The sequence below is a fragment of the Trichophyton verrucosum genome (assembly GCF_000151505.1).
Source record: "Trichophyton verrucosum HKI 0517 chromosome Unknown contig00298_1.f1.exp, whole genome shotgun sequence".
NCBI lineage: Eukaryota > Fungi > Ascomycota > Eurotiomycetes > Onygenales > Arthrodermataceae > Trichophyton > Trichophyton verrucosum.
Genome location: NW_003315451.1, coordinates 68,254 through 94,014, shown reverse-complemented (window position 1 = coordinate 94,014; position 25,761 = coordinate 68,254). Strand labels below are relative to the sequence as shown.

Sequence of the window (25,761 nt, the reverse complement as noted above, 5' to 3'; positions counted from 1 at the left end):
AAAGGATACATATCAAAAGACCTCCATCCGTATGTGCCTGTGCCACCCATCCACTTCATAATATAATACTGTCGTTCCTAAACCACCTCTCGAGCCTTATACGACAGTCAATGCAGGTATGGTTTCTAAAATCGTAACCAACAATACTATGGTCTGTTGGAGCACAATGGAGGAGATCGTCAAATGGGATATCATAGCGGGCTCGTTCCTGCGGGTCATTGATTCGAACGAGCTGCTGGAAAACGCGAGTACAGAATGAGTGGAGGAAAACCCCTTGGCACTGGCAGAGGTATCTGATCATATAATATCGACACATTGTACTCGAGACTGTATCTTTATGTGGGCTCATTAATCTGGATTAAAGCCTTTTGAGTTAAAGAGATAAGGTCATACTGTAGATGTATATGGTGTTGGTTTATGAGGAGAGCTACAAAGCCCCTGGAGGCACTGTTGCTCTGAATTGGTGTGCTTTTTTCGTCCAGTCCCAGCTCGTTGTAAATACTCCCTTACTAACGTAAGTATAAATCTTAGTATTTCCTTACAGATCCCTAGCTAGCAGATATATGTAACTTACTAGGACTCAAGAACTGCAACTAAACTGTTCTTGTTTTGAAGTTGACATGTGAGCAGATCAGCAAGTAGTAAGTATGTGAGGGATAGGTAAGATGGAACGAATATCAAATTATACCACTTTATTAGCCAGCACAACACATGTTCTGGCCAGACTGAAAACCAGTGATAAGTAAGGACCAGAACAAGGGCCACAAGGATAAAAATGCCCTATCCTTCATCGTGCTAACTAGCCAATGATTTTAACATAGGCTAGGAAGCAGTTTGCTTGAATAGTTACTTAAGACAGCCTTTGATTGACCTATGCCAAATCCATGGAGGGAAGGGTAAAGTGGGAGTGAAGTTAGGTGGGAATTGCACTCAGCCGCAATCCAGGGAGGAAAATGATAGAGCAAAACTTATAAAGATAGATTGCTTCTCGTCTTGGGATTATGGGTATTTTAAAGCTGGCTGGGTATGTAGGAAGGTAGCAATCCAGTGGGAAGTACTAGGTTCCTTAGGTAGGAAAGTAAACTAATGGATATCAACCGTAAGGCAGCAAAACTAGTATCACATTCTAGGCAAAATTGTCTAGAAGGGATAACCTAAGCAATCTAGTTTTATTCTGTTGCTTTTTGCATAGTAAGTAAGTAATTTGAATCCAAGTAGGCAAACAGCTGGCTGGGGCTGTCAACATTTATGCAAACATTTCCTAGCACGTTCAGAGCAAAGAACGCCAGGCCCAAGGTATCAACCGGGCCAACATCAAAAAGACAGGCACGTTTAGTCTCCCGAGACCTTTATATGGTTGTCTCTTGTTTGTTATAGGGGGTTACTCGGTAACATGCAGCGAATAGGAGAGCGCTATCAGCCTTAAGGGATATGCATATATCCAGCACGTACATGCGAGAGTTTCAAGGAGTTCGGTAAAAGAAAGCTTACAGCAAGCCACAGCCAGTTGCAAAAATAAGGTCCCCTGCGCCAGAATATGCATAGAGAAGGTTGATATTGGAAAGGATGTTTGGAGTTGATGCATGATAGACGTTGGGCGAAATTTAAGGTTTATAGTTTATAAATAAGCAAAAACACATTAACTAGTTTAAGGAGGCTAAAAATGGACCAGATCATACATCAATCAACCAGGAAGAGGACGAGAGAGGGAGACAGGGGCTGCTCTACTTGAGATGATGAGAGCAGGTGGGGGAGATCGAAAAATAAAGGTGAACATGACCAAATGCGTTGAGAGGCTTTGTATAATGGGGAATAGAGAGTAAGATCGCGATAGAAGTAGGATGATAAAAAAAGGGGGACATAAAAGCATTAACAAGAAGAGGAGGGTAAAAGGGGGGTGGCTCAGAGTATATATACAGCTGAGACTGTTATTACAAAGTTACTAGTGCCATGATGGCAATGAAAACAGCAAATAGTGAGCCTTGGAGGACTTGGTCTCCTGGAGCAGAGGCGCCGCTCGAGTTGCCGTCGCCGCCGACAGGACCCTGGGTGAAGCCGGACTGTTGGGGAGCAGAAGGGTTGGAGCCACCGTTACCGCCGCTGCCACCGTTGTTTCCTTTCTCACCGTCACCTGGTCGCTTGCCGTCGAGGCCGGGACCAGCACCACTGAGACCGGGAATGACAGCAACTTCGGTAGGCCGTGGTGGGCTGAAACCTCCCTTGGTCGGGCTTGGGTAGTCCTTGTCTTTGTCTTTGCCATTACCGAGGAACGACTTAAGAATGGTGCTGTCGTCAGTGATCTTGACGGAGCCTTCAGTACCGCTGTTATCGGTATAGACGTAGGCCTTGCTACCTTCGACCTTGGCGCTCTTTGGAGGGTCGTAGCACTCGATGGTGACAGAGTCAAAAAGTGCGTAGTAGTAACCGTTCTTCTGAATGTCTTCGGACTTCCAGTCAACGAGGCCTCCGGCCCAGGCAATGGTACCCTCTCCGTTGGTGGACAGACCAGCCGGCCAGAGGGAGAGTTGGACACGAGCGGGTGTGGAAGGGTAGTTGTACTGGTGGGTGGTTTCGTTCATCGTGCTATCACGCTCGAGAGTACGGATGGTTTGGCCGTCAATGCTCCAGGTGATTTTTTCCGGCTTCCAGTCGATTTCATATGTATGGTACTCTTCAAAAGTATTAGAGAGTGATTGGTTCTTGCCATGAGTATCTAACCAGGTGGAAAGTAAACGTTAGTTCTTTTTTTTTTTTTTTTTTTTTTTTTTTTTAAAGTCGAGGTTGATGGCTCATGTCACGCAGAAAACTTACAATCGGTTATGCCCTGGTAGTAGTAGTTGGTTTGAGCAGTAGTCAGGTCGGCTCCAATGAACTCGAAATCAATCTCATCCTTTGCATCAGACATCAAAATGAAAGCAGTCACCACACCACGACCCCTACTGGTCTTTAGCTTAGCGGAGGCCTTGCCGTACCACATGTAGTGGTTGTGACCGAGCAAGGTACCAACGGTGCTGGGAGCCATGGTCAACAACAGATTACCACCGGCAGACTTGGGCTCACCGCTGGAGACCCAATCCGCCTTGCTGGCATCACCCAGGTACTTTGTGTTGGGAGCCACACTGTTCAAGTCGTCCCAGTTATAGGTCTGACTCTTGCAGGCCGGCATAGGGACACACGAGTCCATGGTGAAGGATGATTTCATATCACATCCTCCCAAGCAGTAGGCACCAGAACCACATTCTCCGTATACTACGCAAAAAAAAAAGGAAAGAGGAAAAAAGGCCCCCCCCCCCAAAACAGTCAGCATCATAGGTCTTGTTATTATACCCCAAGTTTCATAATTGCGTGTCAGACAAGGCCAACTTACATGAACAACAGGGCGCCGAGCTAGGGCACTTCTGAGTCGGGCTACACTTCTGGGAAGCACCAGCAACCAACACCGACTGTGCAGAGAGCGCAACGGCGAGAGCAAAAGTGACGAAGCGAGTCATCCTGCGTAACCCTCGACGCTCAACGGCGGACGAAAGAAAAGAAAAGGAAGGATATTATGATTAGGCGAAAACTCCGTCGAGAGAGGCAGAGTTTCTAGTTTTCCTGGAGTATATATCAGACAGCCCCAAAAGAAAAGCAACAAGTAAAAATGTGAGATACTTGGGCAGTGTCTCTCTCCTAGGGGGCCGATGTTGTATATATATGATGATGAATTATGTACGGAGGCAAGTATAGGTGCACAAAACACGGGTAGTGATCGGGGTCGCGCAGGAGTAACGATCCACTCGAATATATATGTAAGTATAAAGAAGAGGGAAAAAAAAGCAAGCACGAGCGAGCGAGCGACCAGAAGAAAAGAAGACGACGACGAGGAGTCCAGAGCCGCGGGCCTCGAAAGACGACAGGAAGCGAGTGAACGAGCGTCCTCTCGAGGGCGGACTTGGGGATGGTGATAAACGACGGGATGGGCCAGGGGGGAGGAGGAGGAGAAGGAGAAGGAGGAGGAGGATGTTTCTCTCGAGGAGCGAGCGCAAGAGCGAAGAACTAAGAAAAGGCTCCATAAGCTCGGCTTTTTTTTCTTTCTGAGACACAAAAAGGTTGCTCGGGCGGAGCCTGGGTCACGAGACCAGGGCCAGGGGGCAGAGCGCCTTGGTAAGCCGCTGGACGCTGATTGGCTGTGACTGCTTAGGTAAGGTGCCATGCGTCCGCTAGCTCATGTTTGCTTTTGCTTAGTCAGAACGGCGGATAAACAACTTTTACGGGGTAAAAAAAGTGGACAGGAGTGAGAGATGATGGAAGAGCGAGCGAAGGGCGAGCGAAGCAGGGAAGAGCAGGCTTCGGGAGATGAGGCCAATGTCCGATTCTGGCGATCTTTGCTCCTGCGACGCTGGAAAAGAGATTGGCCGTGCGGTTGGCGAGCGGTTTGCAGGGCAGACGGGAGGCCCCGGAGCTGCACGGTTCACGCCAGAGACAGGGTAGGCCCAGCGCCAAAGGATGCTGTTGGCTGCCTGAGCTGAGTCCCGTCTGCAGGCTCAGGCTCAGGCAGGCTCGGGTTCGGGGAAGCTGACGAACAAAGAGCTGCTGCCTGTCTCTCTGTGTCTCGTCCGCCTACATAAAAAGAAGACCAGGAGCAGCAGCAGCAGCAGCAGCAGCAGCAGCAGCTCGGAGCAACGCAGCTCTCAGACAAAGATCCTCCTGCCGTACAACCCTAAGCAACACAGCACTCCGTATATATAAAAGAGAGCCCATATCATCATGGCAGCGTCAACCCGAGAGCCCTACAGGGGGTCCTGTCGCTGTGGCCTCATCCGCTATGTGGCATACATTACCATGCCACCCGCCATCAGTCCTGACGGCAAAGTCGACCGCTACTCCTCCGTCCACTTCTACAAGTGCAACTGCACCGCCTGTCTCAAGTTTGGCCTCTTCCATATGCGTCTGCCCAGGGCACCGCAGGATTTCCTGCTGCTCTCTCCTCTTCAGCCGGAAAATGACCTGACTGCCTACAAGATTCTCGAGGAGGGGTCGACCTGGTACTTCTGTCCCACTTGTGGCGTCCGCTGTTTCTCCTTCGGAGGAAAGGGCAGGGTTAAGGAGGTGGATGTTGAGGAGTGGGCGACCAAGCCAGCTGATACAACAGACATGAAGGCTGCTGCTGCCGCCGCCGCCGCCGCCGCAGGAGATGAAGGCCCAAAGAAGATCAAGACAAAGGCCTGGACGATCGACGAGGATGGCTGGGATGAAGGGCTAAGATCTTGCTATCTCTCTGTCAATGCGCAGACTCTTGAGCCTGAAGACGGCCTCGACCTCAGAGAGATCGTTGACAAGAAGTGGCTCGGCTATCTCGACTACCGCGAGATGAAGGAGAAACAGCGCTTCGATCGTCCTCATGTCGGCGGCTCCTGGTGATGATATCACATCTACCAACTCTGGCTCTATGTATATAGTTTTATGCATGAAGCATGTAGTTACGCCTCCTCTAGACCCAGTTAGGAAGCCCAACCTTCTGGGAACCTTGGAAAAATCAACATCACGTGATATTGAATTTTTGTGGTGAAACAGCCCTCCAAACCGTATTAAAATCTATTTTATTTCTGACTATTGAACTTGCTTGCTTGATGATGACCAGTTTTTTTTTCTTTTAGGAAATATCGAACCGCCTCAGCGGCCTAGTTCGTACTTTTATGTGATACCAATGTGAATGATCTCCGACGTCTTCCGCCAATGCCATCCGGCCGGTCCCAAGAAAACCTTGGAGGATATACTCTGTCAGACTGCAGTTTGCATAAAGTAGTATTATACCTTAACTTTCTGATGCTATCCGGATGCTCGGCTTCGGCCTGGTCTCTGGCTTGGCTTCTAGCTAGTGATGTACCCCAGAGTTGCCCCAAGTCATCGCATTGGCAGGTACGGAGTAATATAGGAGCAATGGCTTCTCGCATGGGGTTTGTTGCAAATGCTATCCCCTCTGGGTTTAAAAAAAAAAAAAAAAGGGACAGTTACCCTTCTTTAACTGCTTGTGCTGGAAATTATATGTATTGCTGATATACACACGCAATTTCAATCGCATCAGATGACCCCGCTGCACCGGTAACCGTATCCTGAAACGATGCATGGCTCAAATTATTTCCAAGCAACTTTGGCCGACATCCCTGCGATACCCAAAAGGCCTTCCAATACCCTTCACTCCAGACAAAATGATCGAAATTCACAGTCGAATACTCCGGCTCAACTGACCGGGCCTATGAATACGCTAGGACAGCAATTACTATAGCAGGTAGGGCTGGACATCATATCCGATGAACTATCAATTGTTCACAAGTTCATATTTGCGAAAATTGAAGAAAGAACTTACAAAAAAATGAACGCCCAAAATTTGCTACGATACTCACATAAAAGGTGCCCAATAAACAATCAATGGATAAAAGGGCCTCCGTTGAGGTCACCTAACTAAAACCAGGCTCCAAATATCCTCCTCCTTAGTTCCTTTGCCATTGCTCGTCTGGTATCCAGTGTCCTCGAAGCTGCATCCATATTCTCCTGGCCTCGACGGACAAGGTACCTCATACAGTCTCGGACCGACCCCCAGACAACTGCTTTGTAAACCATTGGCTTCACTAACATTGAAGTGTCAACAACTTCCCCCTCATGGCAGATCTTGCCTCGGTGGATGAGCTCACAGCTAAGCTCATCAGCCATTCCATATATCTGGCCATATATCAATCCAATCTGGGGTTGCCCCGTATAACTTTGCTGGTTCCTGATATCCTGTGCCTTCTTGATCGAGTACCGATTATGTGAGGCAACCAGCAGATCCACTTCCGGAAAGGTAGGTTTCGGGATGGATTCTGGCTCAGTTACGGGAGGTGAGGTAGGGGATTTTGGCGAGGCAGTCGAGACATATGGAGTGAGCACCTCGTTGTACTCTCTCCTGATCAGTGCATCGGCTAAACCGTCGTATGCTGTATCTGTTTCTTGCTTGTGGTCCCAGATGTAATGTCTGGGTTCGGCCCCTAGATATGCTCCCCGGACCAATTTGACGCCCAGCACAAACCCTTCGTCCTGTGCGATAGACATGTGTTGAGACAACGTCTTGGGAGTTGATCGGAGATACGCCTGGTACGTGTTGTACACCACAGCCCTTTCGCCCGCGGTGCTATCGCTGCGGCTGTTATACTTGCGCTGTAAATCAAGGGCCCAGGAGTCAATAGCCGGTTGAACAGCTTGGTGTTCTGCGTCGATCAACAGACGAACATTCCGGGATAATGCCCTTTGACAGATTTCAAGCATCGCTTCATAGAGGTGTGGTGGCGGAGGGGCGCCACGTACCAGATGTTGTATTGCTTCACTTCCCGCTCCTGTGAATTTGATGTTGACAAACCCCCCTTCTCCGGCCAGATCTACAGTATGAAGGTTCCCCTCTCGCCAGGTATTGACCTCATATTCTGCAACCTTCTGGTTACTCTCTGTGGTGTCAGCATCCGTGCTATCCAGGTCAAGAACTGCAGCGGCTTCTTTCTTATCAGGGACACCTTCTTTCGCATACCCCAGAATGACACCTGAAAATCCGACTCTTTTTATCTCGTCAATACAACGCTGGACTTCATGCGGTTTCTCCCCGGCGCAGAACTGGGTATAAAGGGTTTTGCGTAAGAGATAGTTCAATATAAAATTGCGATCAGGGTTCAATAGGGGTGAATTTGAATCTGCTATGAAGGAGAGGATTTTCATTGCTGATTTCAAGACAATGGGGGAAGAGGACATTGCCGTGGTGAACAGAGAGCGAGTGATTGAAGATATAGAGAGCATTGACAATGGGGAAGCTATAGTCTGACATTGAGAAGAGGGGAAGCCCGAGAGAGGCGGGCTTGGTGGCTGGAAGAGAGAGGCCGCTGTCCGCTGCCTCCCAGGCGTAGCCAGGGCGGTCGAGGGAGGCGGCGAGGGCAGCTTGTCCCTATGGCCTCCTACGTATTTGTCGCCATGATGGTATCTGGCCCAGTGTAGGATATGCTGGGCAGGACGGCATTGGCTGCCGATGATGAGACGTGCAGTGCGAGAGCTGAAATATAGATGTTGCTTTGTACTCCATAGAACGTTGACAGCTGGAATCCCTCCGACGGAGGCCATCCTTCGGTGCAGATTATCTCTCTCGAATGAATATGATAGCCAACACAACTCGCTGTCGATGAAAAATAGACTTGATAGTCGAAGGGGTGGCTTGTGAAGAGGAGAAAAGAGGGTCAACAAGGTAGTAGAAATAGAGACAGTTAAATCCGCCACTGCTCGTCCAAAGATGGTCATGTCAAGGTATACGAGAAGTAGCAGTAACAACGCCCGCAAACCTGGGGGGAAGATGCTAGTTATAGAGTTATATAGTTGACCGCCAGCCATCTGATCTCTTATAACAGCCAGATGCCATGCAAGACGACCGGCATCTCCTTTAGCTAGTTAGTTACGCAGAGCATCACACTGTCCACGCAGCCAGCCAGCCATCGCTCGCTTCCACAGCTGTCAAAACAGGCCGCCATCCAAGCATCCATAACGAAGACATCACACGAAAGCTCGCTCAGGACACAAGCTGATAGGCAGGATAGGCCCGGAAAGGGCTGGAAGGATAAAGTCATATCTCCCCTTCGTGTACATTCTACATGACGAAGCTTCGCCCACCGGATGGCCAAAGCCGAGCGAGCACCAGCAGGCCGGCGAGTGACACAGGACTTAGCGGTGGTTAAGGCAAGGACACGAACCAGGTATACTACCTGTCTTCCCACGCTTCTCCACACTTTTCTGCTGTGATGACGATGCGGAGACATGGTTCAACTGGCCGAGAGCTAAGCAGGGAACAGTTAACTATCATAGCTAATAAGAAGAAAAAAACAAAAAAGGGGGCCCGTTTTTGTTGCCTTTATGACGCTATGTTTGGTTTATCTAGACGCCAGAGTGTGCTCGAACCACGGTTGGTACGGGCTGGACGGAGCCAAAGGGACACCAGCTGACCTCTGCCTCTCTTGGGTACGCACGGAGGGCGAGCCAGATCGATATCGGCCCTCGCACGCCCTTGTACATAGTTTTGCTGCACCCAGGGCGATCTCGTTGACCGGTGCATGACTATGACTCCTGCAGCCCCAAGGGATATTTTCTCCTGAAACGGCGGCCCCCTACGATTGGTCAATGCCAGGGAAGAAGCTGCATTGCCCCGGTTGTTGTTTGAGTGTCGATCATCTGGTGACTGTTTTGCTTTAGGGTTGAGGGCGTTTGTCTACGGATACCGTTGGTACGAGGCTCGCAGAGCTATATATGTATAATTCAATGGTGTGGGGATGGATAGTCTAGAATATGAATACTGACAAGATAAAGTCTCAATGAAGAGGTCTAATATTTTCTCTTTTCCGCTGCTCTAAGATACCTACTTAATATATCACTGGCAGAAGGACTGGCCCGAGGAAGTATTGGGTGTTCATCGAGCAAGTGAATGTTGTATCAACTTGCCCACACGCATTCCCGGGAGTTAATTTCTCAAGTATGCCGAAAAAAAAAAAAAAAATAATGAAAAAAATAAGAGAACGCCGCCCGAGGACTCGATAGAAAGAGGATAAAAACAATGCAGAAAGGTAAACACTCGGTAGTTGGCTTAGGTCCTGTTCCGTGGTATTATAAGGTTGAAAATGGAACTACCACTGCCAGCGTGTAGAAAAACAGAATAAACGAAGGAGACGTTGAATTCTCCTTGGGTATATGATGGTAAAAATAAAAAGGGTGAGGATATTGCTTCTCATTATTGTTCATTAACGGGTATCGTCTCCGGTTTCAGCTCACGCGGAAACTAGAGGAGGGAAGTCCCGCACGAAGCTGGAGTGTGAGAGGCGACGGTCAGCAAGGGCTATTTTATACGATATCAGATCGATAGGTGAAAAAGGAGGTTGACTTACTGGGCTGGGCACACGTATCCAGTAGGATTCTTCTCCAGGTATAGCTGATGGTATGCTTCGGCAGTCCACCACTGCCACTGGTCCGGGGGATTGAGCTCGGTGGTGACGGGGGCCTTCCACCACCGCCTAGAAACCTGGTCCGTTACGCTCCTTGCGATCCTCAGCTGTTCCTCGTTATGAGCAAACACGGCACTTCGGTACTGGGTGCCAGTATCAGCGCCCTGTCTGTTCTTGGTGGTTGGGTCATGCATGGAGTAGAAGAATTCGACAAGCTGCTGGTACGAGACAATTGTCGGGTCATATATCACCTCGACGGCTTCGGCATCTGTTTCAATGGAAAGGCAAGCAAGAGAGTAAAGGTTAGCCATCCTATCCCGAACATCAACGGCGCAGTGTCATTGATCAACATGATCTCCCGATGAAAGCCCGAAAAAAAAAGGGCTATGGGGGTAGACTTACGGCCTGTCTGTCCCGTACAGACTTGACGGTAGGTTGGCAACTTGGATTTCCCACCGCAGTAGCCAACAGAGGCATCTAGGAGGCCCTTCCCGTTGCCAAACCGCCGACGGAAGATGTGTTCAACGCCCCAGAAACAGCCGGCAGCAAAGGTGGCCTTTTGCGCATGCGGAGGGATACCTTGCTGCTTTGCAGCCAAACCACCGGCAGGGGACTCGGGAATGACAGTCATCTTGACGGAACTGAGAGAGAAGGGCCTCGACAATCGTTGCAAGAGTCGCTGAAGGGATATTGGGGAAAAGGCCATCAACTGGGGAGGAGGGAAAGGGAGAAGTGGTTTTTCTGTGCTAACTAGCTGGGCTGGCCGGCCTGGCTGGTCCCCGGAAGATATTTAAGATATTTTAATCTTTGCCGTTTGATCGCCGTTTTACCTCGCTTGGCGGTTGAGATCTCGACAGGGACGGACTTTTGACAGATAAGAAAGTAAAAGAGATTGAAAGGAAGCGAATCTGAGAGAGCACGCGATGGGAGCAGCGAGACGCTTCAACGGTGGTTTTGGTCAGTCAGAGCGGTGGTTTGATACTTATGAACAGCTCAATACCAGAAGGACGACGGCCGCCGAATAAATAAATAGGCAGCCAGGGCCAAAATGGACGCCTCCAGCAGCCAAGCTATGGCGGCATCTTGCGCCATCGGCGGGATGACAAATCTCGGGCTACCTAGTTATCAAAGATTCCATAGCAATGATGATTATACGGGGAAGCAGGCCGATTCCTCAGCCGGCGAGCTTGGTGTGATTAGTTAATAAATTCCATCTTCGTTCTAGCCGGATGAAGTTCGGCCAGGTTTTAGGGTTGAATTGAGTCCGTCCTTCCATCGTATCTTCGGAGGGTTCGACCCCTTTTGGAATCATGGGCTTAATGATGCTATTATTATTACTTATACCACTGCACTGCCTGCGATGTTTTTTTTTTTTTTGGACAGACGGTTAACATTAAAGTCAAGCTAGGCTATGAAGATGGAATCATACAAATTTTTCCGAGAAGACGGGGCGCAAAGGGCTTCCACAAGGTGTATACAATTTTGTCAAGTCGAGAGTCAAGAAAATGGCTCCGAAAAAGGGGGGATGATTGAAAAAAAACATGGCACATACAGGGATCAAAAGACAACCGAGAGGGTCAAGATCAAGGGCTTTCAGTGTTTAGCCTGCTTCACCAGTTCTCCTAGTCGTTTCTCCAGTGTCCGTCGTCCGTCAAGGGTGTCCCAGACCTGATGCGGTGCTCCCTTGACAACGTCCCATGCAACAAGATTCTTGGTGATCTTGGTCAAATCTTCTTGCTTATCAGCCCAGGTCTGGCTTCGTCTTACCTCTTTGCCTGAACTGACGACTACCAGAGGGGTGGATGGGCTCTGGATATGTCGTGCACTCGAAATCTCGCTGCGGGTGATGGAATCCGCAACAAGGCTTTCCTGGAGCTCGGCCTTGATGAACTTTCCTCCCTGATAGGCTCGCATGCCGCAGACACGGTCTGCTCGAGTCCGGCCCTTGAAGATTGCGCCGGCCAGCCTGTCAATGCCAAGTGGAGATAATATACCCCAGATCCAGAGCATCAACCCCCGGCCTGGCTTGCCCAGGTTGTGAAGCAGGTCTTCATGGAGCGTGTCGATAAGCATGATACCGTGGATGTCGCGAAGATGTCGGCTGGCGAAGATGCGGCTGTAGATGCCACCGACGCCGGCCGACACTACAACCCACGGGCCTTCTTCATCGGCCATCGCCAGTGCCTCTGAAAGGGCATCTGCCGACATTCCTGCCGAGTGAGGAGACGGTGCATTGTCCGACCAAGCGATGCCGGGGCGGTCCCAGTAGCAGTATCGTTTGATCACACCGTGTTGGTAGGCTTCATCCACCCACTTTTGGAATGTATATTCCACTGGTGACTCACCTCCTTCAAGGAGGACAGTAACGGTCGTCTCGTTGCTGTTTTTCAAGGTTGAATGGTCACCACCAATGCAGTGAAGGTGGACTTGGTACTTGTTGCTGTCGACATAATACCTCTGCCCCGGGGCCTCCAGGGTAGCGTCCTTTGCGCGCAGACTCAACGTGGACATGAGTAGGATGCCAACAAGTACGGTAACCGCCATAACGATAATCTGAACGAGGATGGCCAGCCATTCCGCGAGGGATCGGCGAGTCTCCTCTCGACCAGTCAGCCGTTCCTCTTCTTGCCTCTTACCCTGGGCCACCAACCGAGTCTGGGCTACCAGATAGAGAGATATAACGACTGCCCATGCTGCTGATGCAATGCCCACCCAGCCTTCTTCAATGCGAAGCCGTGGAACTCCAAGCATGAGAAATAGGCTGACGCTCAGCAAAACGGATAAGGTGGTAGCCCATATCGTCATAGGTGTGGATGGGATGGCAAAGAATATCAATGCAATAAGCAAGTTTGATATCGTCAGAGTGGTGAAGGAGAAATCAAAGAAGCCGGACCCCCGGTTGCTCATCCCAGGGGGGCTGACGAAGATCGATATGAGTAGCAGAATCCACCAAAGAAGTGATATGAATAACACCGTCAGGGTGAGTCCTCTCAGGGCCCGGACACTCCATAGATTGTATGGCGATACCTGAATCAAGATGGCAAGAATGACGAATTAGCTTGGCCAACATCCACGCGAGGCTGAGCTCATCTATAACATACCGCTGGATCGTCTGGATGGAGGTATCCGTTTCCTTCAGCCGGCAAGAGGCGTGTCCTTTCGTCCACATCCTGAGCTCTTCTTCTGTTATCAGGACGGCCTGTCTCGCCGACATATTCTTCCTCATCCCCGTCCTCCCGGCCTTCTTCTCGGCCGTTGTGCCGTAAACCCCAAAGGGGTGACATTCTCGAGGGCCTTTTTGTTTTTTCTTTAGCACATACAACTTTATTCCAGGGAATACAAAGTAATTAGGCGGACAGTTCTAGGGAGCTGTCCAAGTTAAGCCGGTTCCCTGGTCGTTGAAATCGATTAAGAGCTCTCCGGGGGTGTCAAAAAGACGATCGAAGCTGGCAGCAAGTTGGCAGAGGAGCTGTGCCCACTAGTATTTATACCACCACCGCCGGGGCCCAGGTCATACAAGATTGACTTCATGATAGCAATACTAGACACAATACACATATAAGGCCCGCCTATCTGCCGCCTTGGTTCAGCATAGCATCTTACTTGCTTTCTCCTCGCATGTGGCAAAGGCAGAACCTTCAGTCGCCCTTTGCGTCCTTCCAAGCTTTGGACGGGCAGAAATAACACAGGCGGGCGGTGACGTCATATAATCACGTGATACATCGCCCTCTTTAGGACTAGTTGTATTTAAAGTTGTGTAAATTACATACGTTAGGTACCTAAAACTAGCAACATCGCATCGCATCCCATCTTCGAACCAGAGAAGCGACGGCTTTGAAGATTGATAATGCATCACATCAAGTTGAATTAGACGTTGAACTACAGCATGTGTTATACCGAATAGATAATTTAAGACACGTTTGATAAAGGAAGAGATATCTGCCCTCCCTTTTGTTCCACCAACGGCGCGGCTGTGATACCTGTCCAGCAGCTTCTTGAGATACCCCCTCCCCCTTTGGGCAGAGACGAGATACCATGAGCGACCTCCAAAAGTCTTTCGCCAAATCACGGCTTGCAAAGCTGCCGCCTGAGGTGCCAGTATTTGATGAGATTACTGAAAGCCGGTCCGGTCCTGAGGTATATAATGATCATCATGAGGACGATTCATCGTCAGCGTCGTCGGCTTCCTCCACGGGTACGATAGTGCCCTCGCAGAGCCAGAAGTTATTTGAGCGTGGGTCTGGGTACGTTATATTTGTCTTCCTTCCCTATGTGTTACTACATGACTTTGTATGCTTTCATTGGGATACTCCAATAGGTATACATCATAATACCTGCAACATGTACCCCATCAGAAAAGCTTTGCTAGGTCTTTCCCAATTCTAACTATTCAGCCAAAGGGCACGATCAAGGTCAAATTTCGTTGCTTCTCCATGGAATGACTTCTTTGAAACAGAACTTTTCATTGAGGACGATATGGATGGCCTTCAAATAAATCATCACGTCTACTTCACTTCCCCTACCAAATCCGGCCCCCTTTTCGTCACGCATCACGGAGCAGGCTCATCTGGTCTATCGTTTGCTGCTTGTGCTGCCGAAATCAGACGAGCTCTACCAACAGCTGGCATTTTATCATTAGATGCTAGAAGCCACGGGCTTACAACACAGAGCACAACCGATTCGCAGAAATATGAACAAGACCTAACACTGGAAACCCTAAGCCGTGATCTTATATATATCGTCAAGAAAACCAAAGAAAAGTTGAAATGGGATTCTATTCCCCCACTTGTTCTAGTTGGTCACAGTCTTGGAGGTGCTGTGGTTACCCATGTTGCGAAGAGTGGAGAACTAGGGTCGAACGTTTTAGCTTATGCTGTGCTTGACGTCGTAGAGGGTACGTTAAGAAAACTGAAAACCCCATTCTTGGACTCTTAGGAGCTAACTCGTCTTTTTGGTCATGGTTGTTCAGGTTCTGCAATCGATGCACTTCAGAGTATGGAGACATACCTTTCTACCAGACCGTCAAGTTTTCCATCTCTAGCATCGGGTATTGAATGGCAGTACGTTTCTGGATAATTTATGCTGTTATATTATTTATTTATTTCAACCCAAATTCTTACGTTGATCTAGTACTCGATCCCGAACGATACGCAACACAGCTTCCGCACGAGTGTCAGTCCAAGGCCTTCTGCGCGAAGAACCATCTATAGACTCACATGTAGCTGCATCTTGGAAATGGCGTACAGACCTTGCCAAAACGAAACCCTTTTGGGAAAACTGGTTCACTGGTCTCAGCAAGAAATTTCTAGAGGCTCGTGGAGGTAAACTGCTTCTTTTGGCAGGAACCGATAGATTAGATAAGGAGTTGATTATCGGACAGATGCAGGGTAGGCAGTTTACTTCATTAACACTCTGCTGTATTCAAAACTAATGCTTTGATATGACAGGGAAATATCAACTCCAAGTTTTCCCAGAGGCTGGCCATTTTATCCATGAAGATCAGCCTGTTAAAACTGCACAGATATTAGTCGACTTTTATAAACGCAATGACAGAAGTGCCCTTGTTCTCCCTCCCAAAGTCAGCGACATGTTAGCCTCCAAGGATAGCGCGCAAAAATGGGGTCTTAAGAAATGAAACATTCAACCTACTCGTTAAAATCCCCCTGTTATTTGCTGATATACCGGAGAACTTTTGCATCGTTATTGTCGATGGTATATAGTGCTGCATAATAATAATAATAATAATTTATTTGGAGATACCAGACGTTATAGGAGGTTGTTACCAACTCGTCGTATGAAATACATTGCATTAATCGGCTGAGACTTGCCTTCATCCTGTATCAGTATTGGAAAGATAATCAACGTATGGAAATTAACTAATTCTGCCAGTAGACCTAACCACAACTAATGCCAGCGCCCTTGCTTTGGATTCCTTGCTCTACCTGAACGCCGGCATTGAAATCACAATACTGCCCCATAACACCTTGGAAAGAGTAGGATATTCTCAGTGGTAAATGTCGTTTCAGGGAGTATATGCTCCTCCGGCAATTACTAGATTCATTCTGGTGAACGTGACATTAAAAACCGGAGTTTTCTTAGTTGGAAATGCGCTGATCTGATCGGCAGTAACAACCGCATCCTTTCCTTTTTTCTTCTTAGAAGAGCTTCCCTTGGCTGAGCCTGACTTTGGAGCTCCGGTCACAGATGCGGCTGTTGCTGCTGATTGATTAGGTGCTGCGTTCGTCGAATTTGAAGCATCGATTTTGGTTCCACCTCCCGACTCTGTGAGCACGCGGCTTTGCCCGGTGGAAGCTTCACTAGGGGGTCCTGCGACATCCCAAACACGGACTGTGCCGTCTGCGCCGCCGGAAACAAGGACGTTGGATTCGGCACTCCAAGATAAAGCCCAGATACCACCCTTTCCGTGGCCACGCATGCGCTTAAGAAGTTTTCCAGGGGCAAGATCCCAGAGAATGATAGTCCCATGGTCATCAGCAGAAGCAAGAAGTCGTCCATCGTTGCTGCAGCATACAGCAGTGATGTTCCCAGTATGGCCGGTAAACATACGAACAGCATTCCCCGTGCTTACAGACCACATGCGAACGGTGTGGTCAGAGCTCGCTGTGAATACGTAGGCAGAATTTGGGTGGAAGCATACGCAATCAACATCTTGATCGTGTCCCACAAAGATACGTTGCTGTCGGATCTTGTTGGTAACCCAGAGCCTTGCAGTTTTGTCATGACCACCAGAAACGAAATAGTGCCCGAATGGCCCCCATGACAGGCTCCAGACAGGACCAGCATGGCCTTTGTACACAACAATACACCTCCAAAGATCAAGGGACCAAAGACGGATAGTTTGGTCCGCGGATGAGGAAAGAAGCCAACGAGCATTGGTTTTCACCTCTGCATCGTCTGGACTTGCTATGGACGGAGCAAATGACACTGCATAAACTGGACCAGAATGGCCATACAATCTGTGGGAATTTTTTGGGGTGGAATCGTCCGAATCTGGGTATGTGGGAGGGATAGGGAGCCCATCCAGGCTCCAAACACGAATGTAAGAGTCTTGCATACCGGCAGCTACAAGAGCGTTGTCTCCAGAAAAATCCATGCAAGTAATTCTAAACAAAGAAAACATATGATTAGCTCGGGTTTGTCACCCTAGTCCTCGGGCTCGGATACATACCCTTGGTTTGCATTGTGGAAAGTAAACATGCAGACGCTAACTCCAGGAGCAACACCTCCACTTCGCCCTTCGATCTTAAACCTGTCACGATTTTCTTTCACTTTCTGGACTTCCATAGCCACATCACGTGCAGTAGAAGGAGGGTATGGGATTTCTGAGCGAGAAGGAGCATCAAGGTCTTCTTCTTTCTTGATCATCTGGTCAAAATGCTGGACAAGGGTTACTTTTCCAGGCCCAAGATCTTCTTTAGAGTCTTCCTCCTCTAACTCCCCGCGAACATCTCCTTCTAATGTGGCCTCTGGGGGTAACTGTCCTAGTTTGAGTCGAGGAAGGGCCCCAGCTATTCCAGGATTGTCACCAGTATAAGCAGAGCCGGGGTGGTGACCTGGAATTCCTTCATCTTCAGCAGGTACGCCGGCTGAATCTTTGCCTCTGGCAAGCATTGCGCCAAAACTGAACCGGTCATCAGAAGCACGATCCTTTGTAATGATGGTACAGTAACTGCTCAACAAGGCCGACATAACCGTTCCACCCTCCTTATGTTTAGTTTCAAGGAATTGCATGAGATTGGAGAAAGCGGGGTTGCTCAAAGTGAGCCGGTATTTGTTGTCGAGGTATAGCTTAGCTATATTATTATCCTGAACATGTTCTGGAAGCCCAAGTGTCTGCAGTGCACGAATATCGTCCGTGTGCTCCGGAAGAAACAAATTTTTGTTTGCTTCAAAAAACTGGCGGCCTTCCAATGGTGCCATAGCTTTGATGAGATTCAAATAGGAGTAGACAAAAAGGGGCCAAAGAACGCGTCTAAGTTCGGGCTGGACGAGTACCAGGAGTTAGAAAACAGTCCAAATAGTGATCAAAGGAAGTAATACCTTGTAAATCTCCAAATTATCTTCGACCCATAACTTTGTCATTTCTAGAAATTACCTGCAAGTTAGTTGCGTGTCGGCATACATTCAAATAGTGATGATGGCTACAAACCAAAGGCAGCTCTGAATTTCGGATGGGTATCAGTCGAGACTGGCAACAAAGGGCGCCCATCGATTTCTTGATTTGATGATTCCATTCGGAAAATGGCTTCTGTTCGATTATAGCCCTTTTTAGCCAAATAGTCAATGACCTATAGCGATACTCATTAGCATTGATCTCATGCAACAAAATATAAATCATAAGCATAATTCGAAGAAAAACATAACAAAACAGCCAAACACTTTGACACAGAACCCACGATTTGATTGAGACGCGCAACTTTCTCATCCTCCGGGTTGGATTCCTCTGGTTCCGAACTCCAGCCGGCCGCTGGCTGCCATCCAACTGGACACTTTCCCCCCATTGTCCTTTGTATGACAGCTGCAATGCCTGGGTAATATGAGAGAAAGGAAGGAAACCCAAGCAAGAACGGATGAGTCTGTGGAAAGGATAAAGGGCATGGGGAACTGGTGTGAAATTGATAGACGGAGACGGGGATACATTTTTCCACCTTTGGCAACTGAGGGTGAGGTGCAGTAACAGGAGAATTCTAGCTTGGGATATAGTGCCTTTAAAGAGACATTTAAAGCATGAAGTGCACAAGCTAGATCTAGCTCCACCAAACAGTTTAAAGGTAGTGAATATATTGTCCTGGTTTGGGGCAACCAACAATTGAAATATAGATGAATATTGTCACACTTATTTTGAGTGTTTATCAAAGGCCAAGGCATTTGGGATATAAATGTAGATATAAAAAGCAGCATAACAAAAGAACCAAAAGAAGGGACAAGCAAAAGGGAAAAGGCAAAAACCCACGTACAGCAAACTCTGCTGTTCTAGAGAAAAGAAAAACCATGTACATCCAGCTACATGAGCATAAAGTTGACTTACAATCTGGTTCAAATCCTGCTGGGATACAGGTCCGGGTCTGTTGGGTACAGCTGGTGTTGCACCACCAGAGGAAGGTCCACTGGATATAGGTTGCTGATGTTGAGACGGCATTGCAACTCCATTACCAGGGCCGGTGCTGGCGCTCCTGGGGCCAGAGCTGGGTGCTCCAGCAGGTCCCGACATATTGGAAATTTTTTGATATCTTGTCAAGGCGATCCGTTCTCTGTATTACGTGGGTATTAGGGATCGTAATGTAGTAAGTCAAAATCTCAGATAGTCGAAAACCTCGCAAGCTAGAACACGACTCATGGCAGTGGAATCGTCGTGACAGATTTGAGATGTCTATGCGACAAGAGAGTACGAGGGATTGGTTGCTTGTCTGTGTATAAAAGAAATGAAGGTCAGAAGTTGCGACAAACCGCGAAGTGGCCCCAGTTATATCACGTGACATATAAGTTGTTATATTACATAAGCAGCTACTCTCAACCTCCGGTTTGATGATGATGGAGAGGACACAATTAATCCAAGGGGGGAGATGAGAACTTGAGAGCGAGGCAGTAAAAATGGAGTCGGAGAAAGCAGTCTTTAGCCCTGCTGATCGAATAAATGAATTAAATGAGGTTGATAAGGTACGTGTGGTGGTCACTTGCGCATGCGTGCTTAATATTGACTTTGGATATAGGATGTAGCCCAGATACTGCAGTCTGCCGGACTTGCGATCCAGTCTCTCACCAACAACGCGTCACTATCCCAAGGAGACTTAGAGACAAGTAGTTCGACTACAGACGCGTCTCTTGATTCCCGTAAAAAAGCTTTCAAAACCGCGTGCTCTCAGTACTTTGCTCTTGTTTCGTCAGTTGACGTCAAACTACGCCGACAAGTCTATGCTCTAGAGGAAGCCTCGATAATTCGTGCTGAACCTACTATCTCCCTTAAAGCAGGGGATAGCATGGTCGCTGGGGCAGGTGCCACTACCCAGTTGTCACCTGGGACTGTCAATCCTCTTGAAACGAGCTGGCTGAACAGCCGAAAGGATACAGTCGGAAAAGACAAGGAGGCGGAACTGTGGGCGGAAGCTAGCCGTTTTATGAAAATTGTTACCGCTAAAAAAGGGAATGAGAACCCTGATTCATCCGCGGCTCAGGCTGATGCAGGCGGGAAACAGGCCATGGATGTGGACTGATAATGTCTGATAATTGACCATCGTCATATTCCTAAGAGCATGCACAATACCCATTTGTTCCCAATGACGGGGCCTGTCTAACTGAAAACTTCTTGTGCACTTTATTGCCGCCCTGAAGAAAGTGCTTGCTAACTGTAGCAATGCGTACCTACCTTAACTGCCACGCTATGCTTACTACTCGAGAGAGAGAGAACAATCGCATATCAAACTTCAACGAGACAGATCAATAATATAGGAGGTCGATTGGAGCTGCAGTGTTCGATTGTATATGATTTGTTCGGATCATCTAGCTCCTACGCAAAGGAGAAAAGCCGCCCCCGTGGCTATGTGAATGTACTCCAACAAAACGAATAGTTAGAGCGAAGGAGAACATTTATCGTTGTCGAATTCACATTTACCATATATTTCGTGTCTATTTACAGGAATGGCAAGGTGGTAGGGATTTGCGCTTTCGAAAATCTGGTCCCAAGGTCCGATAATACGAATGATCTTCTATTTCATCATAGCATTGATAACATTACGGTGGGCGGACTTCTCTTCGTTTGTCTCGGACAGCGGTTGTAGACCTTAAAATTGGCAAGTTAGTATTCACTATAGCAATACCAAGGCAAACATCTGATTATATACTCACTTCTAAGCTCAGAAACAACGTCCTTCGCTTTACCAAAATAAACCTCCTCTAAGAGAACTGTCGTTAGCATCATTATATAGGCGACGGGGAAACATAAATTTTGCGTAATCATACGTAGCAAGTTTCTCATTTTGAACTCCATATCTTCAACCAGACGTCCCACGTTTGCTACGTGGCTCTCATCACCGTTCACGGCCATATCCGACTCGATCTGTCTCGTCATATTGCCGCTCAGGTCCATCTCCCCAAGGGTGTCTGAACCGGTTGACAGATGGAGGATAACCGTGCTTGTCAGCTTATAGTGACACGTTCGTCCGCGATCGGTAGCCTCAAAAACATGGATACTATCCCAGGCGCCAGAATTCTTGGAGCCAGGGGTGATCCCTACACCGAGTCAGTTCATGACGAGCACCTTGATAGGTGAGATGAAATACCTTTTTTCAGCAACACCACACCAGCAAACCCGTCATCAAGGTCCCAGAAATAAACACTACCAACTCCGCCATCGTAGTAAAGGTCCCGGTAAATATCAAATGCCTTGTTCGTTTCAATTTCCAGTTTTCTCACGCGTTCACTCGGTACTGTTCCGTCTTCAATTGGGGGGTCAAATTCGTTACTCCACGGGCTTCGGTAGCTGTCTCCGTCACGGTTGTAGTCACAAAGCAAGTAGTCGCGCTTTGATCGGGGGCATCGTCGGACTTCGAGGGGTTGGTCCACGGATGCCAGGAGGTCCTCGGTCAAGTCGGGAACCAGTGTGGTGATGTTATGTAAATTTTCTTTTGTATTTCTGGGGGATAGACGGCGAAGAAGGTCTCTGTTTTCAAGTACCTATTATCAGATATTTTGCACATCTGGAGGTCCTAGGTTGATACCCCCTGGCGAATACACTGGGGATGCCTTTCCCGTTAAGTGGGGGAGGGGTGTCTAGCGACAGATTGAAGAGCAGGAGAGGGACGAGTGACTTACAAGGCACTATCAAACTGTGTGTCTGCCATGGTTCTGGAAGGAGAAAGAAACAGAAAGCTCCGGATTGCGGGTTGGTCTAGGAGTTTGATGTCTGAGGAGGTAATACCGAGATGGAGTAAATAAAGATGACGAACATAGCTGACTAGGTGCGTGGCAAAAAGGCGTTAAATTTACCGTATTTCCACGCGCCACGGCTCCATTCTCGAAACGATGCAAGATAGTTAACGTTTTTTTTTAATATATTATATGCAAAAGTCATGTCCTCATCACTTCTACCTAAACGCCAAAGAGCAGGTGGTAAGTAATTATATAGTGTCTAGAAATCACTAGAAAACCCGCTATAATCACTAAGAATATGAGCAACATCTTCGTTTGTCTCCCCAACAGGAACTACATCCCTTGTCGTCTTAGCAGCGGGTTTTCGAGCAAAGGGATCGTTGCTAGCAAAGGATTCCGCAAATAACTGATCAATGTCAGCGAAATCATCATCAGCGCTATGCTCAGGTGCATTTATGTTATCGTTGTTGAAACCGAACGAGCCGGAGGCCTGGGTACACATCAATGAGAGCCCGCGCTCAGATTGATCGTCCTGCTGTGTTCTCTGCTGCCGGTCGAGTGTCTTAGTAACTATGCCGTTGCCTAGTTTATCAATAGAAGAATCTTGTTCATGGCCATCGTCGGAAATAGGTGAGGGCACTTTGTCGTCGGGTTCCCAGTTATGAATGTCAGGAAGGTAAGACTCGTATTTTTCATCACAATCAATGCCAAATTCCGACATTTCACGGACCGCCTTTGTTAGATTGCGGGTCAGGGTCCCATGCGGCACATCTACAGTGGGCCGACAGAATCTTTGAAGAGCTGGATAAGCGTCAACTCGAGGGAAGCGCATGACCTGTGGTGCCGTTCCAGCCACGGTCTGAAAATTCCGTCTCAGTTGGAGAGTTTGATCTGGAGTAAGAGTAACCTCGTTCAAGGGCGGGAGTTCTGCAAGCTCTGGGCTTGGTTCTTGATGTTCAGGTAAATTCTTCCGCTTTTTAGGTTTCTTATCAGCACTGGTCAATGTTAGGGCGTTCGTGAAGCCTGTTTGAACCCCGTCGGGCATGTGGAATTTCTTTGGTGGTCGTTTCGGTATGCGGCCACGTTTTGTAGGCACCGGTAGTTCCGCCTGCGAGTTCTCTATGGGTATCTCAATGCGTTTCTCATCTACTCTCGGCTGGATATCACGTGGAATAATGCGAGGAGATTTGTCCTCATGGAATGTAAAGTGAGATCCAGAAGCAATGATTTGTTGCATCTTCTCGTAGTCATCCTTTGCCCTGAAGTACTTTTCCTCCTCTTTGCCTTCCATAAGCAAGAGAACGACCTTGCCCATACGTTTTCTTCCGGTCCTCCCCATTCTCTGCAGCATACGAATAGGCGACGCTGAAGAATCGTAACATATGATAAGATCAACTTCTCCAATATCAAGGCCTTCCTCTCCAATAGAAGTGGCAACGATGGTGTTATACGTTCCCTCTTTGAACTTCTTAATAATTTCTAGTTGTTTCTTCTGGTCCATGCCTTCGGAGCCTTTGGCACTTGCCTGGCCTACGAAAACATGTGGCAGGATTATTGGAGCGTGTTTTTTGAGAACCCGGACAATTTCCTCTGCACTGTCACGAAAATGACTAAACACCATCACTCGTGTCTTTGGTGAATCAGCCGTGTGGCTGTTGGTATCTGCGTCCAAAAAGTGGTTCAAAATAACTCGTTTGAGGTATTCCAACTTGGGATGGCCAATGAAATCCGCATCAGTCATTTTTGACCTTAACGTAGTCATCATGGATTTAAAATTCGCATCATCCATGATCTGTCGACCATATTTTCCTCCTTTCCCTTGACTTCCATCAGTGGGACCATCACGAAACGACACCAAGTTACGATAAAAAGGTCCAACTCCGTGGTATTTGAGAAGCTCGATGGCATGAGCTAGGCTAGCCAGGACTGTAAATATGCTATTGACCATTCCTTTTAAACCCCAGTTAGCTGTTCTACCTGCTGGCGACATAATCCACTTTTTTCTGGCCTCAGTTAACCCAAAAGGAGTGAGGGACATCGGGTCATCTCCCCAATATGCATTGATGTTACGAAGTTTCTCAACAACGGGCCTCAATGCTTTTGAAAATTGATCCATGCAAAGCTTCATATCGTCAGAGTTAGAGAAAGAGATGGTCTCCACGTTTTTAGCATGTACATATTCACGGATATCCAGAGAGGCTTCAGTGCGTATTTCGACTCTTGAAATGTTCAATCCGTCAATTACTTCCTGGACTGTCTCAACCGTTGAGCCCGGAGTCGCGGTTAACGCCAGGACTCTGAAGCTAGTATTAAATCGTTGGATAAACTTGACAACTTCAACGTATACGTATGCACCTGTGGCACGATGCGCCTCATCAACAACTAATAGCACAATTCGCTTTGGGTCAGCAATGCCACTCTTGAGGTCATTAATAAGGGTCTGAGGTGTCATGAAAAAGACACGCTTCGATTCCCATTCTGTCGCTCTTAAGCCAGGTGGCACATTTCCTGTAAGCATCGTGGTTTGGGACCGGGGAATTCCAACAATATTAAAACATGCATCAACTTGTTGCGCAACGAGTGGCTTAGTTGGAGCGACAAATACAATCTGAGCAGATTTTGTCCATCTAAACCAGTTAAGCATCACAGTCGCAGCAATGAACGTCTTTCCAAGACCAGTGGGTAGGGCAACAAGAAGGTTATGAAACAGACCGCGGTAGGAAATATTAAACTGATAATCACGTTTTCTCCCCAAATTCATTGGATACGTCCACGTTTCCAGGGCTTCTGAATTAAGCGCATGATGTGTTGGAACCTCGTTTTGAGTGGCCAAAGGCCAGTTCCTGGAGGTCGCCGATTGAGATGGGGATTGGTTGCTTGCAATTCCGCCAAATAATGTGGTCTGGCGAAGGCTTTTTGGTTGAGAGTTTGTTTGTTTTCTTTGTGAGGTTTGAAGCCCGGTCTGAGATTGACTAGTAACGCGCCCATTTGTGGGAGTCTGTCGAGGGGAAGATATGGGCGAAGAACCAAACACATCAGGGATATCATCAGGATCAAAATCCAAAGCTAGTGCAGTCAAGTCCGGGCTGTTTCCCGCAGCTGGTGGTAAAGAGGAAACATCGCCCGTTTTTTCTACGGGGTTATTAGCAATCCGGTTCCTTATTTTTGTCCCACGAACAGATGTCTCCTCTCGTAGTGATTTAAGGGATTCGCGTATGGCTGCTTTGATATCTTCATCAGAGCCTTCAGCGTTTTGCAGATTGCTAGAATCTCCATTTGATTGTTGTCGAGGAGGGTATATAGGAGGACAAGGAGAATGTGTAGGAGGTGGTGGTCTCGGCGGGCTTGGATTGTGTTGCTGTGGCTGAGGTTTTTTCCATCGCGGCCCACGGATCCTTGAAGGACTCGAAGATGGTTGTGTCAACTGAGTAACAAAGACCGGTTCTTGGTTTGTATAGTATTTCGGTTGATATACTTTTAAATTGTTCGCCTGCTGCTTTGGGGCCTCCCCCCTAGTTTTTGGGATTTGTGCCTTTTGGGGCGGAAGCCCATCCTCTGATTCCTCTTCCGTTTCATTATTTGATCCTATGCTAATCCCATCTTCATCGTCCAAACTATCCTCCCCTGTCTCCTCTTCTTCCGCCTCCTCGGCTTGGCTACTTATACCTGTGGGAGAGGAGACGGGAGGGTTATAGACGCGTCGTCGTTTTGCTGGCCGCGGGCTTTCAGAGAGAATGGAAGGGTCTGTATCCGCACAGGGAGGTTCATCGGAATCTGACAAAACTGTAACCATCACTATTCGACATGATACTGAAATTTAAAGGTCCTTTGCCCAATGATGGTTTTTGTCAAATGTCGCAGACATTCGCGTCATATCAATAAACGCGTGGTCACGTGA

At 48.0% G+C, this 25,761-nt stretch overlaps 10 protein-coding genes across 10 annotated transcripts; 3 read left to right on the top strand and 7 right to left on the bottom strand.

Moving 5' to 3' along the window:
- Positions 1 to 1,931: 1,931 nt before the first annotated feature.
- Positions 1,932 to 3,184, bottom strand: TRV_03655 (uncharacterized protein; the record flags this gene model as incomplete). The annotated part of the gene is made up of 2 exons (XM_003022206.1): positions 1,932 to 2,713; positions 2,812 to 3,184. The coding sequence occupies 2 exons, from the start codon at positions 3,182 to 3,184 to the stop codon at positions 1,932 to 1,934; spliced, it is 1,155 nt and encodes a 384-aa protein (XP_003022252.1).
- Positions 3,185 to 4,821: 1,637 nt separating this feature from the next.
- Positions 4,822 to 5,400, top strand: TRV_03654 (uncharacterized protein; the record flags this gene model as incomplete). Its single annotated transcript, XM_003022205.1, has 1 exon — positions 4,822 to 5,400. The coding sequence occupies one exon, from the start codon at positions 4,822 to 4,824 to the stop codon at positions 5,398 to 5,400; it is 579 nt and encodes a 192-aa protein (XP_003022251.1).
- A 1,041-nt stretch (positions 5,401 to 6,441) lies between these two features.
- On the bottom strand, positions 6,442 to 8,382 carry TRV_03653 (proline oxidase PrnD; the record flags this gene model as incomplete). The annotated part of the gene is made up of 1 exon (XM_003022204.1): positions 6,442 to 8,382. One exon carries the CDS (start codon positions 8,380 to 8,382, stop codon positions 6,442 to 6,444), a length of 1,941 nt encoding a protein of 646 aa, XP_003022250.1.
- A 1,534-nt stretch (positions 8,383 to 9,916) lies between these two features.
- TRV_03652 (uncharacterized protein) lies at positions 9,917 to 10,608 on the bottom strand (the record flags this gene model as incomplete). The annotated part of the gene is made up of 2 exons (XM_003022203.1): positions 9,917 to 10,245; positions 10,380 to 10,608. 2 exons carry the CDS (start codon positions 10,606 to 10,608, stop codon positions 9,917 to 9,919), a joined length of 558 nt encoding a protein of 185 aa, XP_003022249.1.
- Positions 10,609 to 11,570: 962 nt separating this feature from the next.
- TRV_03651 (uncharacterized protein) lies at positions 11,571 to 13,261 on the bottom strand (the record flags this gene model as incomplete). Its single annotated transcript, XM_003022202.1, has 2 exons — positions 11,571 to 13,004; positions 13,079 to 13,261. 2 exons carry the CDS (start codon positions 13,259 to 13,261, stop codon positions 11,571 to 11,573), a joined length of 1,617 nt encoding a protein of 538 aa, XP_003022248.1.
- A 751-nt stretch (positions 13,262 to 14,012) lies between these two features.
- On the top strand, positions 14,013 to 15,612 carry TRV_03650 (uncharacterized protein; the record flags this gene model as incomplete). The annotated part of the gene is made up of 5 exons (XM_003022201.1): positions 14,013 to 14,221; positions 14,372 to 14,871; positions 14,947 to 15,037; positions 15,108 to 15,364; positions 15,425 to 15,612. The coding sequence occupies 5 exons, from the start codon at positions 14,013 to 14,015 to the stop codon at positions 15,610 to 15,612; spliced, it is 1,245 nt and encodes a 414-aa protein (XP_003022247.1).
- A 387-nt stretch (positions 15,613 to 15,999) lies between these two features.
- On the bottom strand, positions 16,000 to 17,918 carry TRV_03649 (uncharacterized protein; the record flags this gene model as incomplete). The annotated part of the gene is made up of 2 exons (XM_003022200.1): positions 16,000 to 17,101; positions 17,167 to 17,918. The coding sequence occupies 2 exons, from the start codon at positions 17,916 to 17,918 to the stop codon at positions 16,000 to 16,002; spliced, it is 1,854 nt and encodes a 617-aa protein (XP_003022246.1).
- Positions 17,919 to 19,589: 1,671 nt separating this feature from the next.
- Positions 19,590 to 20,209, top strand: TRV_03648 (uncharacterized protein; the record flags this gene model as incomplete). The annotated part of the gene is made up of 2 exons (XM_003022199.1): positions 19,590 to 19,655; positions 19,709 to 20,209. The coding sequence occupies 2 exons, from the start codon at positions 19,590 to 19,592 to the stop codon at positions 20,207 to 20,209; spliced, it is 567 nt and encodes a 188-aa protein (XP_003022245.1).
- Positions 20,210 to 20,790: 581 nt separating this feature from the next.
- TRV_03647 (uncharacterized protein) lies at positions 20,791 to 21,835 on the bottom strand (the record flags this gene model as incomplete). The annotated part of the gene is made up of 3 exons (XM_003022198.1): positions 20,791 to 21,224; positions 21,275 to 21,654; positions 21,807 to 21,835. The coding sequence occupies 3 exons, from the start codon at positions 21,833 to 21,835 to the stop codon at positions 20,791 to 20,793; spliced, it is 843 nt and encodes a 280-aa protein (XP_003022244.1).
- A 287-nt stretch (positions 21,836 to 22,122) lies between these two features.
- TRV_03646 (uncharacterized protein) lies at positions 22,123 to 25,656 on the bottom strand (the record flags this gene model as incomplete). The annotated part of the gene is made up of 1 exon (XM_003022197.1): positions 22,123 to 25,656. The coding sequence occupies one exon, from the start codon at positions 25,654 to 25,656 to the stop codon at positions 22,123 to 22,125; it is 3,534 nt and encodes a 1,177-aa protein (XP_003022243.1).
- Between the last annotated feature and the right edge of the window lie 105 nt (positions 25,657 to 25,761).